Here is an 18,027-nt window from a genome sequence, read left to right as displayed (position 1 = left end):
CCAGGTGTGACCCCAAAAGAAAAAAAAAACACATTTACATATACATATGTAAAACGTATAAAAAAAATCACAGCATCTGGAAGATTACTAGAAGGAAAAATGAGCAAATTTAATTGCACACACTTAGAGAATTTATATGGCTTACAGTTAACATTAATACAGTAGAGTTTTTTTATCATAAAAGGGCATCTAAGAGGAAGGCTACTCATGATGAGGCATGACGTAAGGACAAAACCAGAAGCTCTCGAGCTGTTTTCCATAGAGGTAGGTTTCTCTGTATAAATAGATAGGAAAGAAGTTTCTGGAGAGGACCTCAAATCTGTATAAACATTATTCTTCTAGGTAGTTAAAGTAATGATTGACGTTACCTCAAAATGTGTGAAGATAAATTTTCAAAAGGTCTGTTTGGACGTCTTCTGGAAGGCCTCTGCTTATTGGTTTCTCTGTATTCCTTGTGACAGGAAAGAAATTACATATGTCGAGGGTATATGATTCTTTCAGAAAACAAGTCACAGGGTTTCATCAAAATCTGTGACATTAGATGCATTTATTTAGATGTGTTGTCTGCATTCGTATTTGAGATACTGGAAGTCCGACTTTGATTATTTTTGACATACCATTTCATGACAAATGGTTTTTATTCTCTGCTTATGTGTAATAGTCATTGTAGAATTCTTTCAGTAGTAAAGGGACCCCTCCCCCAACACATACAGTGTTGGGGACCAAATCCATGGCTTCCAAGTAGTTGCCACTGAGTTGCATCCCCAGCTCTCAGTACTAAAGACTCAAAACCCCCAGATTATCTAAGCTATAGTAGTAACATAGTGGATTTATCTTGCATATCAATAGTGTGTGTGGGGGGGAAGTGAATTTGTCATCAATTTTATGAAGCAATATTTTTATTTCCCTTCTTCCTTTCTGTAATTGATGTGATGACGGGGGAAGGGGGTCACATGCTTGGTTGCTGTGCCTGACGCTTATGTCCTGGTGTGCAGACGCACTTGTCTGCCCGTCTGCTGAAGGTCTCACACTCACTCTCAGGCTGGGGGTTCCCAGATGGAAGAAGAGCTGACCCCTGACTTGAGCATGTGGGTGTTGCTGGTGTGTGTGGTGGTGCCTCTGTGCTGGTGCCATGAGATTTGAGGCTTTCCTGCCCTTAGACTTGCAAGACCTTTTGGTATATTGGCAGGGAGGTGCAGGGGGAACATCTAGCAGTACCCAGGGCCTACTCCTGGCTCTGTGCTCAGGAATAACTCCTGGCGGGATTCAGGGACCACATGGAGTCCTGGGGATTGAACCAGTGTCAGCCATGTGCAAGATAAGCGCCTTACTCCTGCAGTATCTCTCTGCTCCCATTATAGGAACTTTCAGTGGTTGAGCGTCCCTGGATTCTCTGGATTATATTCTTTCTTTTGGTGCTGTACCCACTGGTTCTTGGGAGCTATTTCTGACTTCCTGCTCTCCTGGTGGAGCTCCATATGGAGCCAGGATTGAACCTGTGTCTTTCCCTGGGATATATTCTGAAATAGAACTCCGGATCTAGACAAAAAAGCAAAGACTCAAAATAAAACAGCCAACACTCTGAATATCTTTAAGTTAGTATAGCAAATGAATTGCAGAAACTTTTTTTTCTTACCAGTGACTCTTATTCTATTTAAATGTAGTTTCACTATAATCAGAAGGGGTGTGTGTGTGTGTGTGTGTGTGTGTGTGTGTGTGTGTGTGTGTGTGTGTGTTTGTGTGTGTGTGTTAACCTATTTTTAGAATGCCGAATTGGAAGAGTAGATTAAAAGCAGATTCTAGCTCAGAGTTTCATATTGAATTCTTGGTCAGTGTAAGAACAGACACCACTTAATTCCTCTTAGAGCAGAACCCAGGACCTTGTTTCCAGCAAAGATGCTGCAGTTCCTCGGCTGCACAGACCTGCACCAGCAGGAAAGTGGACGGTCTGATTATTGATTGGGGGTGGAGAGGCGGGCAGGGAGGAGACAGTAAAAGCATTTGTGGAGAGAGATTTATGGCATTAATGTTCTTCACCATTTATGCCTTGTCTTAGAGCAGTCCTGTCTTCTCTTTTCTGAATTTGTGACAAATGAGGGCAAAGCCTACTGCTTTTTGTTCTGTGGCAGTTGAACTTGAAACAGGGATATCCAAGGCAGGGCAGTTTCTAACTATATTGATTCTCTTTTCAGAGACATTATTCAGCCTCATCATTCTGATTCTCTGGGTAACCATTCTCTGAAATATATCACAAGTTGGTTTTCCTCCACCTCTCCCAACCTCTTGCTCCCCCTTCATTCCTTCCTTCTCGTCTCACCCACCTTTCCCTTCCCTCTTCTTTCCCTTCTGTAGCCACTAGGCTAAGAGCAAACTCTTCTGAAATGTTTAGTTCTGTGTGCAGTGGCCCTTATTTAGGCTGTTTCTATACCTTCTGTAGAATTTGTCTGGAGTATTGTATACATAAATAAATAAAATAACTTGAAACATTTTCCTCTCATGGTTATTATTAGTCACTGTCACTGTCGTCCTGTTGCTCATCGATTTGTTCAAGCAGGCACCAGTAATGTCTCTCATTGAGAGACTTATTGTTACTGTTTTTGGCATATCCAATACACATGGGTAGCTTGCCAGGCTCTGCCTCGAGGGCTCGATACTCTTGGTATCTTGCCAGGTTCTCCAAGAGGGGCGGAGAAATCGAACTCGGGTCGGCCGTGTAAAAGGCAAATGCCCAACTGCTGTGCTATTGCTCCAGCCCAGTTATTATTATTAGTACACATATATATTCCTTATGAAAGATTCAAACAATTTTAAAAATACGCAGAATGAAATGTGAAAACTCCTAGTCTTTCTGCCTCTATTTTTATTTGAAAAACTGTTTTCTCAATTTGTGTACATCCTTTACATCTTAACTATAGCACTGTAGCACTGTTGTCCTGTTGTTCATCGATTTGCTCGAGCGGGCACCAGTAACATCTCCATTATGAAACTTGTTGTTACTGTTTTTAGCATACCGAATATTAACTGTATTTACTGAAATATTTTTCATGTCATCTTATATAGATTTTTCCCTTGCTAGTAGGATAGAAGAAGTATAGTTCATTCATTTCATCTTCATTGAGTTGTTTTATTTTATTGTTTTGATTTTGAGCCACATGTGCTGTTCAGGTTTTACTCCTGGCTCTGCAGTTGGATCACTCCTAGTGACCTCAGGGATGATATTGATGCCAGGGATCAAACCCAGTTTGGTGGTTGCAAAGCAAATGCCCTACCAACTGTACTATTGCTCCAGTTCAAGTGAGTTATTTTTAAATGGTTCCAAATATCCTGGTTTGTTATATATACATGCAGACATTATCTAGCCTTTCCTTTAAGTAGAGTTGTCTCAGAAAGTTTTATATAACATCAATGTGTACATAATAAGCATATATAATCTATGTATATATATATATATGATTCTGACATATTGTCCTCAAGTTTAATTGACATATAGGACCACCTATATATTCTGCATTATTTTATCATTTTTACAGATTTATACCAATATAAGTCATTTGCTTCCTCTGTATTTCCTGATTAGAAGGGTGGTTGAGTATTTCCCCATATTCCAAATATCAGTTTGTATTTCTTCTTTCTATGCTCATGTTAGTTTTAATTATCAGGGGCTTAATGATTAAAAGTATTAATATATTCCTCTTTTTTTTTTTTTTTTTTTTTTTTTTTTTTGCTTTTTGGGTCACACCCGGCAATGCACAGGGGTTACCTCCTGGCTTTGCACTTAGGAATTACTCCTGGCGTTGCTCAGGGAACCATATGGGATGCTGGGAATCAAATCCAGGTCTGCTGCGTGCAAGGCAAAAACGCACTACCCGCTGTACTATTGCTCCAGCCCCCATATATTCCTCTGTTTTGAATGTTCTTGGTATATGTTATATATAGAACGTTTATTTTTTTTCTTCCATTGGGAAATAAAGGTCTTTGTTTAGCGCCTACAGTTATATCAGTGCTTCATCAGATTGTCAGCTTTGGCCTGGGGAAGGCTCAGAGGGCTGGAGCAGCACAGGTTTTGCATTCCGGAGTACTGGGCTTGGTCCTGGCACTCCATGGTTCCTCAGCGTTGCTGGGAATGATCCCTGAGCACAAGCTGGAAGTTCCCTGCACTGTCAGATGTGGGACAAATACCGACAAGGAAAGCAGTGGATCAGCCACTGAAGCCTCAGTTTCTTTTTTTTCTTTTTCTATTTTTTTTTTTGTGTCACACCTGGCTATGCACAGGGGTCACTCCTGGCTCTGCACTCAGGAACCACCCCTGGCGGGGCTCAGGGAACCATATGGGATACTGGGAATCGAACCTGGGTCGGCCGTGTGCAAGGCAAATGCCCTACCCGCTGTGCTATCGCTCCAGCCCCTGAAGGCTCAGTTTCTTTGGGATTTTGTAACTTTCTTTTTTTTGATTTTGAGCCACATGCGCTGTTCATGTGCTATTGTGTGGAGTTCGGAGTTCACATCTAGTGAGTGGTGTTTGAGCCACCACTCAAACACCACTGTGAATTGAAAAGGGGGTACTGTGAATTGAACTCAGGGCCTTGCCTAAGCAAGCCATGTGCTTTATCATTTGGGACCACATTTCTGGACCTTGTAAGTTGTTTGGAAACATTCTTCTTACCCAGATATTTTTGTTGTCATTGTTGTTTTGTTTTGGGGGCTCACATCTGACAGTGCTCAGGGCTTACTCTTTCTCGGTTCTGTGCTCAGGAATCACTCCTGGCAGTGCTTGGAGGATCAGATGAGGTGCTGGGTCTAGAACCTGAGTTGGCCACTTACAAGGCAAGTGCCTTACCTGCTGTACTTTCTCTCCAACTCACTACCCAGATATTTAAAAATTTCAATTTTAGATATTTTCTTTTGTTGATCTTATGCATTTAAAAATTGCTTATTATCACTTCTAATATTATACAGTTTCTTCATGTTCTGCCAAGTCATATAAATCTAAAGACCTCTGTGTTTGTGATACATTGCCAGTTCTATGTTTATATTGAAATATCTCCTTTTCTTTTGTTCTTGGGGCCGCCCTGCAGTGCTTTGGGGCTACTCCTGGCACTGTGCTTGGAGTCATTCCTGGCTGTGCTTGGAGGACCAGATACTGTTTGTCATTGAACTTGGGCCTAATGCGTGCAATGCATGTGCACAGCCTGGTGTGTTGTATTTCCAGCCAGGAAATGCCTTCTTTTTCACCTTCCTTCATTTCCTTGGCAGGAAAATTTGGGTTTTTTGAAAGTGTAAGGAGCTGATTTATGAAGTTTATAACTTAGATTTATTTGCTAATAACACTTTTCTTCCTTGGTGTAAGAGGTTGAACCTAGTGACTCACACATAGAAGGTAGGAACTGCATTGCAGATTCTCATCACTGATAGTAACTTACATTAAAATGTTGCTTCTAGGGGCTCAAACCATAGGCGAGTGCATAAGGAGTTTTCCTTGTATGTGGCTGACTCCAGTTTGATCCCCAGCACCACGTATAATCCATGATCACCTCCAGGAGTGACCCCTGAGCTTAGAGCCAGGAGTAAGTCCTGATCACCACTGGTGTGCCAAATCAAATATAAATAAATAAAATATCAGGTATTGATCAAGAAAAAACTGTGAAATCACTGTAAGTTTTATTCAGAGGTATCACTACAGTTGTCCTGTTGTTCATTGATTTGCTCGAGTGGGCACCAGTAACATCTCCATTGTGAGATTTGTTACTGTTTTTGCCATATCGAATATGCCACGGGTAGCTTGCCGGGCTCTCTGAGAGGGACGGAGGATTCGAACCCAGGTTGGCCGCGGGCAAGGCAAACTCCCTACCCGCTGTGCTATCACTATATACTAACAAAGTATAGCAGAAAGCTAAAGATCATCAGTGTTAGGGATTTATATTGAATTTATATTGATAAAGCCATTGATAAAAAATGGACAATCTCTAGTATATTTTCACGCTGTCAGTTCTTTTTGTTTTGTTTGTGTGTTGTTTTTGTTTTGGGGCCATGGCCAATGGTTCTTCAAGGTGGTGTCTTCCTTGCTGTACTCTCTTCAGCTGTCAGTTCTCCTGGAAGAGGAGTCATTCTATTTAAGTCATGGGGAGAGCCTTTCTCAGCCGTCTTAAGATGCTTCTTTGCATCATAAAACCTGTTGTGTGAGAATCTGCAGTTGCCAGAAGTCCTCATAGCAGAGGCAGTATATAATAGAGGCTGATCTCTTTCATTGGGGCATCAGCTGAAGGTATGTAGATGGGATTTTGCAGAGGTGACTAAGCTAGGAATTTATTGGGAAATAACTTGTTTTCTCACTGTGAAGTCTTTTGGTGTTTTGCAAACTTTCTTTTAATTATGAATGATTTAAACACATAACTTTGGTGGACTTTTCTTAAAAAGTTTACTTTTCACACAGTTGGGAGAAAAGGATTGACTAGTAAGTTCATGGATTTTAATTATGTTCCTCTAGGAAGATATTTAAGTACCTTCTTGTAGTTACAGAGAGGTGGGTCATTTGTACCACTGGGAGAGAGTCAGAACCAGAAATAAACATTGGTTGTAGTTTTGTTCTTATAGAAATAAATAATAATAATGTTCCAGTGAAACTATTGGTCTGGCCATAGAGATTGTGCAGGGGATAGGTTGCTTGCCTTGCATGCAGGAAATCCCAACTTACCCCAATGTAGCAACCCATGTGGTTCCCCTAACACCGCCAGAACTGATTTTTGAGCCACTTACCTGGTTTGGCCCAGAACAAAAATAAAACTAAATACAAATTAAAAAGATACATATTTGATAAGATTTTTCAATTAAAATGGTGAGGAAACTTCCTTCTTTTACCTGTTTCATCTCTAACCTCTTGCCACACAAATGATATTCAATGAGGTCTCTGGGTGAAGGTTGTGTCAGGTGGATCAGAAAGTTGGTGCTGGGCTGAGGCACAGAGAGCCCCAGGTGATTGGTGCTGAGGGAGGTGGTGTGTCTGGGTATTGGCAAGGTTGGTCGTCTGCAGCTCGTCTGATTCAGTCTTGCCTTAGCAACCTGGTCCGTCACCAGTACACAGTGCCCATTGGTTTCAGGAGTGATATTTTCCATAATCTCCACTAGTCCCACTTTCTATCTTATTAATAACAGAAGACATAACTCTTCCCTTGCTCTTTTATTTTTACTGTGTTGCACTTTGGAAGCCATTCCAGTCAATGCTGGAGAAACTGGCTAGATTACGCTTTTTCCCATTTGAAAAATTTCCTTTATAAAGTTGGAACAGTTTATAATTGTTTCCTTTTAAATTTTACTTTCAGTAGAGAATAGGAATGATTTACTAAGGAATAGTATGCATTCAAGAACCGGAGCACAGGCACACTCAGAGACCGAGCAGCCGTTTTTTTCTTCTTTCAATGGGGCCTTTTTGCAAAGTGTTTCCCAATATTTAAAAATTTATACCTGATCCTTAATAATAAACACGGAAACATATCTTTGCCTATATTCTAATGTGACCCCACAGGAAGCATTGCCATTATCATCTTACCACTCTATAATTTTGAATGTACTTTTTCAAAGTCTGCTTTTACCCATTATCTGTCATTAGTAGCTTTGTGACCCTGGGTAAGTTGTTAAATGCTTAGTGCCTCAGTTTCTTTTTCTGTAAATGGGTTTAATCACATAAAGTTGTTGGAATAGTAATATTAATGTATCTCTGTTACATGAATTTAACTGAGAACAATATTGGCACATATTGATTGTACCCTGTGTGTCTGTGTTCACTGTTATTACTACAATTTATCCTAATTGAAAATAGGCTCAGGCTTTTTCTGTAGGAAAGTCAGGGGACCCAAAACAAAGAACTGGGAAAGGAGAGAAAGGAAGTAAAGGGTCACTTGCTATATGGATACTTTGAACATTTTAGCAGAAGTTTGGGCAGGTTTTTTTTTTTTCCCCCACTTACAATTTAGAATGCAGGGAAAGTCATATATGAATGCTTCAAAGCATACTGGCAACTATTACTTTCTGTGTTTTTTCCTTTCTCATTATAACTTTTTGGTTCTCTAGAGGAAAGAATGGCCATTCTTGTATATTCTCACTGTCACTGTCATCCCGTTGCTCATTGATTTATTTATTTTGGAATTATTGTTTGTACAGTTTCTGTTCAGGCACATCTGCCTAATGTTTCAGGCACTTGGATTGTTGTTTCTTGAGAACAAGAGTTTCACTCCTCGACTTTTTTTTCCCTTTATGTTCAGAAATGAAGCTCTCCTCGGTTGGAGACTGCTTGTTCTGTTGTTTGATGATATCAAAAAATAGTGGGTTTTGGAATCAGCCTTAGGATCCTATCTTGTTTGTGAAGTCTTAGGCTATGTTGTTAACCACTCTAAGCTTTGTTTTTGCATTTTTTTTTAAAGTGAGGATGGTGCTAGCCAACTCAAGAGACCGTCTGTGAACTATGCATTAATAAATTCTTTATTGTGGCATTCTCCCTGAAGGGTATGAGGGTATGTGTCTTACCCCTGAAGCTGAGATCACCTTTGTAGCATGAAAATCAGGGATGAGTTTAACAAGTTAGGCTGGATTCTTTTTTTTTTAAACCTCCCTAGAGGAATTCTACCGCAGGTGTTTTAAAAAAAAGCAGTAGCCAATAAAAACTTTTTAAATGACTCCATATAAACTGATCGAGAGATTAACAGATAATGTACACTCCTGTTGGTAATAGTTATTCATATCCGCAACCCAGAAGGGAAGGAGGCTGACTTTGCTAATGTTTGTTTAAAAGGGGGAGTTGACTGGTTTTTGGCTCCCAAGGGGGAGTGTCTAGTCAGTGCTTTCCTTTCCACACTGAAAGTTAACTGGAGTCTGACACGCCGGCGTGTGTGCACAAAGGGTTTACGAGGCTATTGGATAGATTCCCCGCAGAATGATGGGGCAGCTCCTGAAAAATGATCACGACTGGAACGCAAAGCTGGTGGGGCGCATGTGCTGTTTGGGTTAGTAGTATTCTCTGTAATCTCACTTATTTTCAGAACTGAGAGAGGGGAAAGGTGCACGGCGTGTGTTGGTTTACGTGGCGGGAGCTTAGCTGACTGTGGGACACCTTTTAGAAATCTGGACAGGCACTCAGCAACCCAGAGAGCACTTACCCCTTATTACTGTGCATCATGTGTGTTTTTAAATAATCTCAATGTTTATTGGCTGTGTGATATTTGAGTAGCCTTCATTCTGGAATTCATTGAAAACCAGTCACTGTAGTAGTATTATTCTTTTCTTGGTACATTTGGGTGTGTTCCCTCCTTCCAAATTTTGTTGCTTTTTCATTCTTTGGCTTATGTATTTTCAGCCACTTAAAAAAAAGTCATAAATGTGTATTTTTCTCAAACCTTTTTTTATAAATGAAATAATTTTCAAGTAGGCAAATGTAGTAAAATTCCATTCAGAAAATTAACTGGATCGTCTGTTAAATGACTAGTTAAAGTAACAGGAATATTTTTCCCTTTTGTTGTCATAGCAACATTATCCTAAATATAAATTTCAGTGTAAGACGTCCCTCACTGGAATGAAATAAAGGACTGTTATGAGACTTATAATTGGAAAATTAGATGGTGTAATCTGGAATACTCCCTTTTGAAATAATGTGTATGGAAAGTGGTAAATCACAGTCTTTGCGTACCTCAGTTATTCTCTGATTCTACATTACTTTTCTGAAGAAAATTGAGACCTTAAAATTAATAGTTTCTTTTTTATACACAATTCATCTTGATTTTTTGAGTATGAAAAAAGTTCTGGTAATTAATGCCAATGGGACTCATGTAGACTTGCTAGAATTTAAAAGGAGATGGTCTCTATCACACACTTCAAGTGCTGTGTATTCTAGTTGTGGACATAGTCCCCAAACACTTCCTCAATATTGCCTGCCAAATTTAGTGCTAACCTTACATGCTCAGTACTGCATTTGGGCCACTAGCAACAACCTTCCAACAAAATCTCAGTGACCAAAACAGCCTTTTTGTATGGGAATTATTTAGGTGAATACCTTTGTTGTGCTTGGAACTAAATTGATTGCTAAAATCAACATTCTTCTTTTTTTTTTTTCCAAATCAACATTCTTGATATAAGTCACCGGGTAAGAAATTAATAAGTAAATGATTGGTCTTTAGAATACATGTCTACTTCATGCTTTTTTTTTAATCTACAAGGAATATTAATTTGGAAAATAAATATATTCCACTAACCATTTTATAGGAGAGTAGTCTATAGGTTTGATATATTTAATTTTTATTAATATTATCATATGATTCAATGAATTACTTAAATTTTGCAGGATAGAAACAGGAATATCTTAATTTCAGATTTTATAACTTGATATTGATACCTTCTTTTCCTGAACTATCAAAAATTTATTACAAATAGTACATTGTAAATCTTTTTTTTCTGGACAATTTAATTGTGGTCCAAAGTTATTAAGTTGTAAGTTATTATGTGGTCCTAAGTTGGGAATAATATGAACATCACCAGAAAGTTAGTGTTTTGCCACTGTTTTCTTTTGGGGGGGTTTAGAAAAACATTTCTGAAAATGTGATATGACTACTAGATTTTAGCACAGTGGTTCCATTGTTTGAATTCACTTGTACAAAGTTCATATTATCAGGGTAGGGCCAGATTCCCCAACATGTCTCGTCTGTGATTGAAATGTGTTCCACCCTTTGTTTGAAAAATGAAACTCTTGAGTTAGTGGGGAAAACTTTGGAGGAATTACAGCACTTGTGTGTACTTGTGCTTTAAAAAAAACAACAACAAACTTGAGTGATTAAATTAGGGTTCTTGTTCTAATTTTAATTAATTAAATAATTTTAAAATTAATTGAGGTTCTGTGATTTGCATTTACAGTTGATGATGGTTTCCCATTCACATAATTTCAACACCATACCCATCAATAATGTATCTACTTCCATTCCCCAAGGATTCCAGTGCCCCTCCCTTGAGCACTCTGCTCTTAAATTCAGTCTTGTGGACCATTTCTCTCATTTTGTTGCCTTTGGCCCTTTGTTGCTATCTTTATGTCTATTTAAGGTTCTTTATATGGGAGAGATCACTCTGTACTTATTTCTTCCTTCAGACTGATTTACTCAGCACGGTATCTTCTGGTTCCAAATGGCATGATTTTGTTCTTTCTCGGAGCTGCATAGTATTCCACTGTGCATCTGTCCCACAACCTTTTGATTCATTCATCTATAGTTGGGCATTTGGGTTGTTTCTATGTCTTTACTATTGTACTAAGTGTTGTGATGAACATTTGTGTGTGTATCCTTGTGTATGTGTGTGTGTGTGTGTGTGTGTATCCTTTTGAATGTTTTCGCCTTTTGGGAATTGATGCCAAGAAGTGATATTGCTGGATTGTGTGGGAATTTTATTCCCATCTTTGGGATAGATCTCTGTTGCTTTCCTTAGAGGCCGAGCCATTCAGCATTCCCACCAACAGTGGGTGAGGATTCCTTTTTCAGCACTTGGGTTTCTTTTTTTCATGAAGATGTCTGCACAAGTCTGGCTTCAGTCTTGCCCATCTGCTTTCTCTGCTTTAGACTTCCCTTGACTTCCCTGAACAGGGCTGGTCTTTCTTTTGTTCATGCTTGCCTTCATGGTGAGTACCACATCTTTTGCTTGGGTGGCATACTTTATCTCACTTGCCTTCATGTCAGGAACCCTTTCTAGATGATGAACTCAGAGAGCAAGGCAGTGTTCTTTCTGTTCAGCATGGTGTTCCAGCACTGCTGTGGCAGAGGGCTCATCAGAAGATGGTGGAATGAGGTAGTAAGTGAGGGAAGCAGAGGTTGTATCAATACAGAATTGATACAATTGATCAGTAGATGGATTTTCTTGTTTATACTTTATACACTAATAATTTAGGTTCATTTTCAACACTTCAGGCAAAAAGATGGATAAGAGGCTCCTACTGCTTTGTGAGATACACTCTGTTATGTGGGAACATATTGCTATTCTGAATTGGATTGTTCTATTTTGAAGTGTTCACATCATAGACTTTCATTTGTTAATGACATATCACTTGTATCACTTGTTGATTTTTGATTTGCTCGAGCCAGTAACGTCTCCATTCATCCCTCTGCGTGCTAGTGTAGCCCAATGGTATCTGCTCACTCCAGGAACACGAAGAGCCTCAAACCATTTGTTCAGGGTTTTGACGAAGAAGTCTGACCATCTCGTAGTTGGGTGGCCATGCGGTCTTTTGAGTCCCGTGGAATCCAGTCGGTAATAGCTCTAGTCCAGCAGTTGTCTCCAAATCGCATTACGTGTCCGGCCCATCTGATTTTTGATGCCTTGGCAAATAAGGCCATGAACCTGATTCTTGATCGTTAACAGAGGTCGGAACTCTGGATTCCATGTCTCACTTGATTAAAACGTGATACTCCAAGCATAGCTCTTTCGATTCCTCTTTGGGATACTAATGACATGACATGAAGGCATTATAGTATCTCCTATAAGGTAGACAAAGAGTGGTGTAGATTATATTGCAACATGACCAGCAGAAGAAATAAATATTTTGTGAATAGTATTATTGATCACCATGCATAATCCCTAAAGATTTTATATAGAAGATTGGACATAGTAAACAATTTTCACATAAATTCAGAACACTTAATATTCATATTTAGCCAGTTTCTATTATCTGAGTCTGCTTCTGCAGTCTCTTCTCCAGTTTAGTTCACGAGTAGAAGTTTTGGTTCGCTGGAGAGGAATCTGTTAGGGGCAGAATGTAATGATTGATTATATTTAGGCACCATTTGGATGATTCTAGGAAACAGGGTCTCAGTGAGATACTTAAGAGAAGAAATACTTTGAAAATGAAAAGGAAGAGGCCATAGTGGATCATTGGCACTTAGCTGTGTCTCTGGGTTCTATCCCTGGCAGCACCAAAAAGAAAAAGGATTGCATACCAGGTTTGTGGACCCTTCCCCAATCCCTTTAGCTAGGAGAGTCCAAGCAATATGTCATCACTTGAGTAGTTTTGTAAAAGATCGAATCTAGACACACTGTTGGATTGTTGTATTAAAGTGTTTATCCATTACCATTGTATCGACCATTAATCAACCCTGCCAAAAAGAAAATAAAACCTTTTTAAAATTTAAGTACTTCCTTAAATCCTAGAAATTTTTCTCACTCTTGAAATCCTAGAAGCCTTTCAGGGCTAGGAAAAATAGACTATAAAGGTCAAAAGAGAAAAACATTCAGTTATGAAATAAATGCATCCTGAGGATATAGCATTGTTGCGACTGTAGTTGAGAATGGTATATTTCATGTTGGAGAATGGCTAAGAAGGTACATTTACATTCTTAAAAAAATCTTTATCACAAGAAAAAATAATGTAACTATATAAGGTGACACATGTTAACTCTCCTCATTGTGAGGATTGGTTCACTGTATGCAGTGTCAATCAGTATGCTGTATACTTGCAATTAATACAATGTTAAATATGGATTATGCCCCATTTAGGAAAGAGTAGTAAACATATTCTTAATGATCATAGAGGAAGTAACCTGATGCTGTTTTAAAATTCTGTCTTACAGAGTAACATTGAATTTAAAAGGAAATGTAATGAAAGATTAAGAACAAGTAAAGAGTAAAGAACAAGAGACTTTAACAATTTTAATTTTCTCTCATATGCTGAATTTTTTTTTTTTTTTTTTGCTTTTTGGGTCACACCAGGCGATGCACAGGGGTTACTCCTGGCTCATGCACTCAGGAATCACCCCTGGCGGTGCTCAGGGGACCATATGGGATGCTGGGATTCGAACCCGGGTCGGCTGGGTGCAAGGCAAACGCCCTACCCGCTGTGCTATCGCTCCAGCCCCTCATATGCTGAATATTTAAGAAACTCCACAGGGGAACATCAGGTGCCCAAAGGGAATAGAAACAAAGAACAGGAGAACTGTCTTTGGTAGGAAGCTGCCACTTTGGTGCGAGGGGCATTGGGGAAGGAAACACTAAGCCAATGGAGGGGAGAAGTGCCCACCGCTGAGGCAGGCCAGGGAGTGGGAGGGAAACTGAGGACATTGGTGGAGAGGAGGAGATGCTGGCGAAGGGACCAATGTTGGAACATTGTATGCCCCAAACAATCCTAAGTAGCTTTGTAGCTTTGAACTCACCGTGATTCAATTAAAAAAAAAAAAATCAATTGAGGGCTGGAGTGTTAGCACAGCGGGTAGGGCATTTGCTTTGCACTCGGCCGACCCGGGTTCAATTCCCAGCATCCCACATGGTCCCCCGAGCCATGCCGGGGGTAGTTCCTGAGTGCAGAGCCAGGAGTGACCCCTGTGCATCGAGGGGGTGACCCCCCAAAAAAAAGAAAAAATCAATTGAAAATTCCTCCCGCTTCACTATTATTGTTGCTGCTATTATGATGATGATTGGGCGCTGCACGCATGTATGCGCTGCCTTGGCACTTGTGCGTTTTCTTAGAGTTGTGGTGTTGCTAGTGATTGCACCCCTTTTTGTGATGTTCACACATACACGACTGTGCTGCTGCCAGAAATGACTTCAGACAGTGTAGGTTTCGGGCTTCAGTAGCAGAGCTGTCGGGGTTGTATTTGTTGATGTGGGACTCCAGGAATTTGAACTTGGGAGCATACACTTAGGAGTCCTCCACCTTCACCTCTCTGCTGTCCCCCAAAGGGAAGTGTTTTAAAGTGGTTCATGGTTGTGAAAGTCAAAAGTTAGTTCTATGCCCATGTCAGAAAAATAAATCATAAGATATGTCTTCCCTCACCGTTTCTTTGCACAGCCCTTGTAATCAGAGCTATATCACTCACACTCTGCAGCTGGAATCTAATTGGACCATTTTTGTTGACTGGGTAATAGCAACATGATTAGTAATAAAACCAGGATCCATTTTAAGCCAAAGGTCTAGACTGTAAATCTTGTTTTTAGAAAAACAAGGTTGGAGAGCATGTTTTGCTTGCTGGAGATCCAAGTTTGACCCCGGGTACAACATAAGTTCCCTGAACCGAGCTGGGAGCAAACTCCAAGCGCAAAAGTGGATGTGGTACCCCTTCTCCCCAGGAGAAAAGCATAACAAAACAACTGACAGCATAACATAAACAATCAAGGACTAATCTTTGACTTCTGCCTTTCTTGGTTTCCTCTTAGGTAATGTGGGAATAACATTACCTTGTCCTTATACTTGTGATGGCCAAATGGAATGTGATGTGGTGCCCAAGAGTTTTTGTGAAGTTCATGCAAGGGCTAACTTGAAGCTAGTAGAATTTAGGTTAGCCAGCTTCCCAAGGGGGCAAGGGTGGTGGGTTTATGTAGCAGAATGCGCAGAGGCATTTGTCTAAAGTGGTAATGGTGACACATACAGTACTGGGAAGAGACCATCTGACAAACAGCTCTTTTCAGATAGTCTAGCGTCTAACAATTTTAACAATTTTAATTGTTAAAATTAAACAGGAACATCCAACCTACCTTTTGAATACCATATTTTTGTTTATATGCATAATCACAACCAAAGTTTTCTATTCATAGACTTTTACCAACCATATTTGTATCATTTCTTTTTCAGATGAACGGGACAAAGTTCAAAAGAAAACGTTTACAAAATGGATAAATCAGCATCTCATGAAGGTCAGTTAGATTTCTATCATCTTACAGTGGCTCTGCATGCTTTAATTTACTGTGAAGTAATTGTATAACTCGGAATATAGCTTTGCAATATCAACTGATAGCTTAAATTCTAGAGCATTTCGCATGCATTTTAGGCATCTGTAATTATTTGGTGTGTGGTCTATGGGTAATGATGGAGGTGGGAAGATAAAAACTTGGTGATTGCAGGGCATTCAGTGACATTAGTAAAAGCTGTTATTATTGGACTCTGAAAAAGCTCTGCAGTTTAACACATGTAAATATTTATATGCTAAAGCATGGAAAAGTTGCAGTTCTCAGGAAGATATCTTTAATCTCTCAAGATTGAAACCAAGTTCTGGCATCAGATTTAATATAAATGCAGAGCATAAGATGAGGATAGAGATAAAGGTTAAAGAGTCGGAAGTCTGGATGCATTTTGCTTTTAATAGTTATGGCCCAGGGCCTGGTGTTGAATATTTCCTTTTTTTCAATGTAGCAGTAAACATTTGTGGCTCTTGAATTAATATTTATTTGTGAGCCATGGATTGTTTTGAGAATCTGAAATAAATTAAAAAAAATTCTCCTGCATGTTAATTATTTGTATGCACATGTACACAAATTTATTTGTATGTACATGTCCATATAGATGTTGCATACTTCAATGGAATTGTTGAATTCCTCTGAAATCACTCTATAACTGTTAAGCAAAGGACTTCAAGACTCTGCAATGAACTATTAAACCCTTTTAGAAGCATTGCTAAAGTTGAAATTCAGTAATACTTTAAGTCCGTTACTTGAGGCAGTATTTTCTCACACAGAAACATTATTTTAAACATGACTAAGCTCTCTCAAATGTCATTTAAACAATCACATATTGTTGAAGTGCTACTGATAATGTAATAAAATCTGATGACTTTCTGTAAAAGTGATTCTTATTTAAGGGGCATATCAGAATTACCTGATAGGCGATTTAGTTCTTTGTCTTGTACTATCTTCTATCAAATGCTTTCACCAAAATTCTGGAATTTTCTTCAGGAAGAGTATGTGACCCACTCCCCACCTGGGGAGATCTTTTGGCGATTTCTCTTCCCACGTAGGGGAGCTGGAACCTCTGTTAGATTAACAAGAGATAAAGTCATAAAGGTCTGCTTTATGACCTCGGTGAGGAAATAGATTGTGAATGCTAATGAAGAATTCAGGCAATTCACTTATGCTTTTTCTGAATTTCCTGTCATCCTGCAGGTGCCCTGCACAAAGTGTCAGCGGGGAACCTGTTTTACAGGGCAGAGATGGGCTGAGATGAGGGTTGGGGTGTGGAACCTTCAAACTGACAATTCCTAATGGATTTTCCCATTCCTGAGGGGAAGACAAGAAAAGCGAGGCTTTGTCCACGGCAGCTACAGGCCAACAAGTTTGTGTTTCACTCTTATTGGTTGCTTTTGGGACTACAGCCAGCAGTGCTCAAGGCTAATCCCAGCTCTGTGACGGGGGTCCCTCCTGGCACTGCTCAGGGACCCTGCTGTACTGGGAATGGAACCCGGGCCTCCTGCATGCAGAGTATGTACTCAGGCCTTTGACCTCTCTCTATAGCCCAGTTTTTTTTTCTCTTTGGCATTTAATTTTTTAAAAAAAAATTTTATTAGAGAATCACAGTGACGTACAGTTACAAACTTATGAACTTTTGTGTTTGCATTTCAGTCATACAGTGATCGTTTACCCATCCCTCCACCAGTGCCCATTCTCCTCCACCAATGATCCCAGTATCCCTCTCACCACCCCCACCCCATGCCCCACCACCCCACCCTGCCTCTGTGGCAGGGCGTTCCCCTTTGTTCTCTCCCCTTTTGGGTGTTGTAGTTTGGAATAGAGGTACTGAGTGGCCTTCATGTTTGGTCTATAGTCTACTTTCAGCTCGCATCTTCCAACCCGAATGGGTCCTCCCAACATCCTCTAGTTGGTGCTCCCTTCTCTATCTGAGCTTCTAGCCTAGTTTTTAAAGCTGGTGGTGGCTGTCTCCAGAAAAAAATTTCTGGATATTTCTGGATACTTCTGGAAGATAGTTGCTATGGTTCCAGTTAATAATAATCATGTCACAACTGGTGGCAGTATATAGGCGATAATAGCAATACAAATAGGCATCACCCCTTGGGAACTTAGTGCTCACACTAGAACAGAAATTTACTGGGGACCTATTCTTTGTCAGGCGTGTTGGACTGGGCCATTCTTATGAATGGTTCATACGTTGGATTATTAAGTATGACTTTGCTCTCCTTTTTGCTAAAAAATGTCAGACCTCTAGTTAAGTCATTTGACAACTGTCTTGATTCACACCTAGAACTCATCAGAGTGCCTGGCAGCCTTATTCTCACTGTGTTTATACACATACAT

General features: G+C 39.8%; 1 protein-coding gene across 10 annotated transcripts in view; it reads left to right on the top strand.

Annotated features, from left to right (window-relative positions):
- Positions 1–18,027, top strand: part of DST (dystonin) — a 558,535-nt gene that overhangs the window by 249,541 nt on the left and 290,967 nt on the right. For all 10 annotated transcript variants that reach the window (XM_004605867.3, XM_055134251.1, XM_055134257.1 and 7 more), the window contains one exon: positions 15,578–15,639. In XM_004605867.3, coding sequence (XP_004605924.2) covers positions 15,578–15,639 — 62 coding nt within the window. The remainder of the gene's footprint in view (positions 1–15,577; positions 15,640–18,027) is intronic.

The sequence above is a fragment of the Sorex araneus genome, chromosome 4 (assembly GCF_027595985.1).
Source record: "Sorex araneus isolate mSorAra2 chromosome 4, mSorAra2.pri, whole genome shotgun sequence".
NCBI classification, from domain to species: domain Eukaryota; kingdom Metazoa; phylum Chordata; class Mammalia; order Eulipotyphla; family Soricidae; genus Sorex; species Sorex araneus.
The sequence above is the reverse complement of the archived record's forward strand: the minus strand, read 5'-3'. Positions and strand labels throughout refer to the sequence as shown.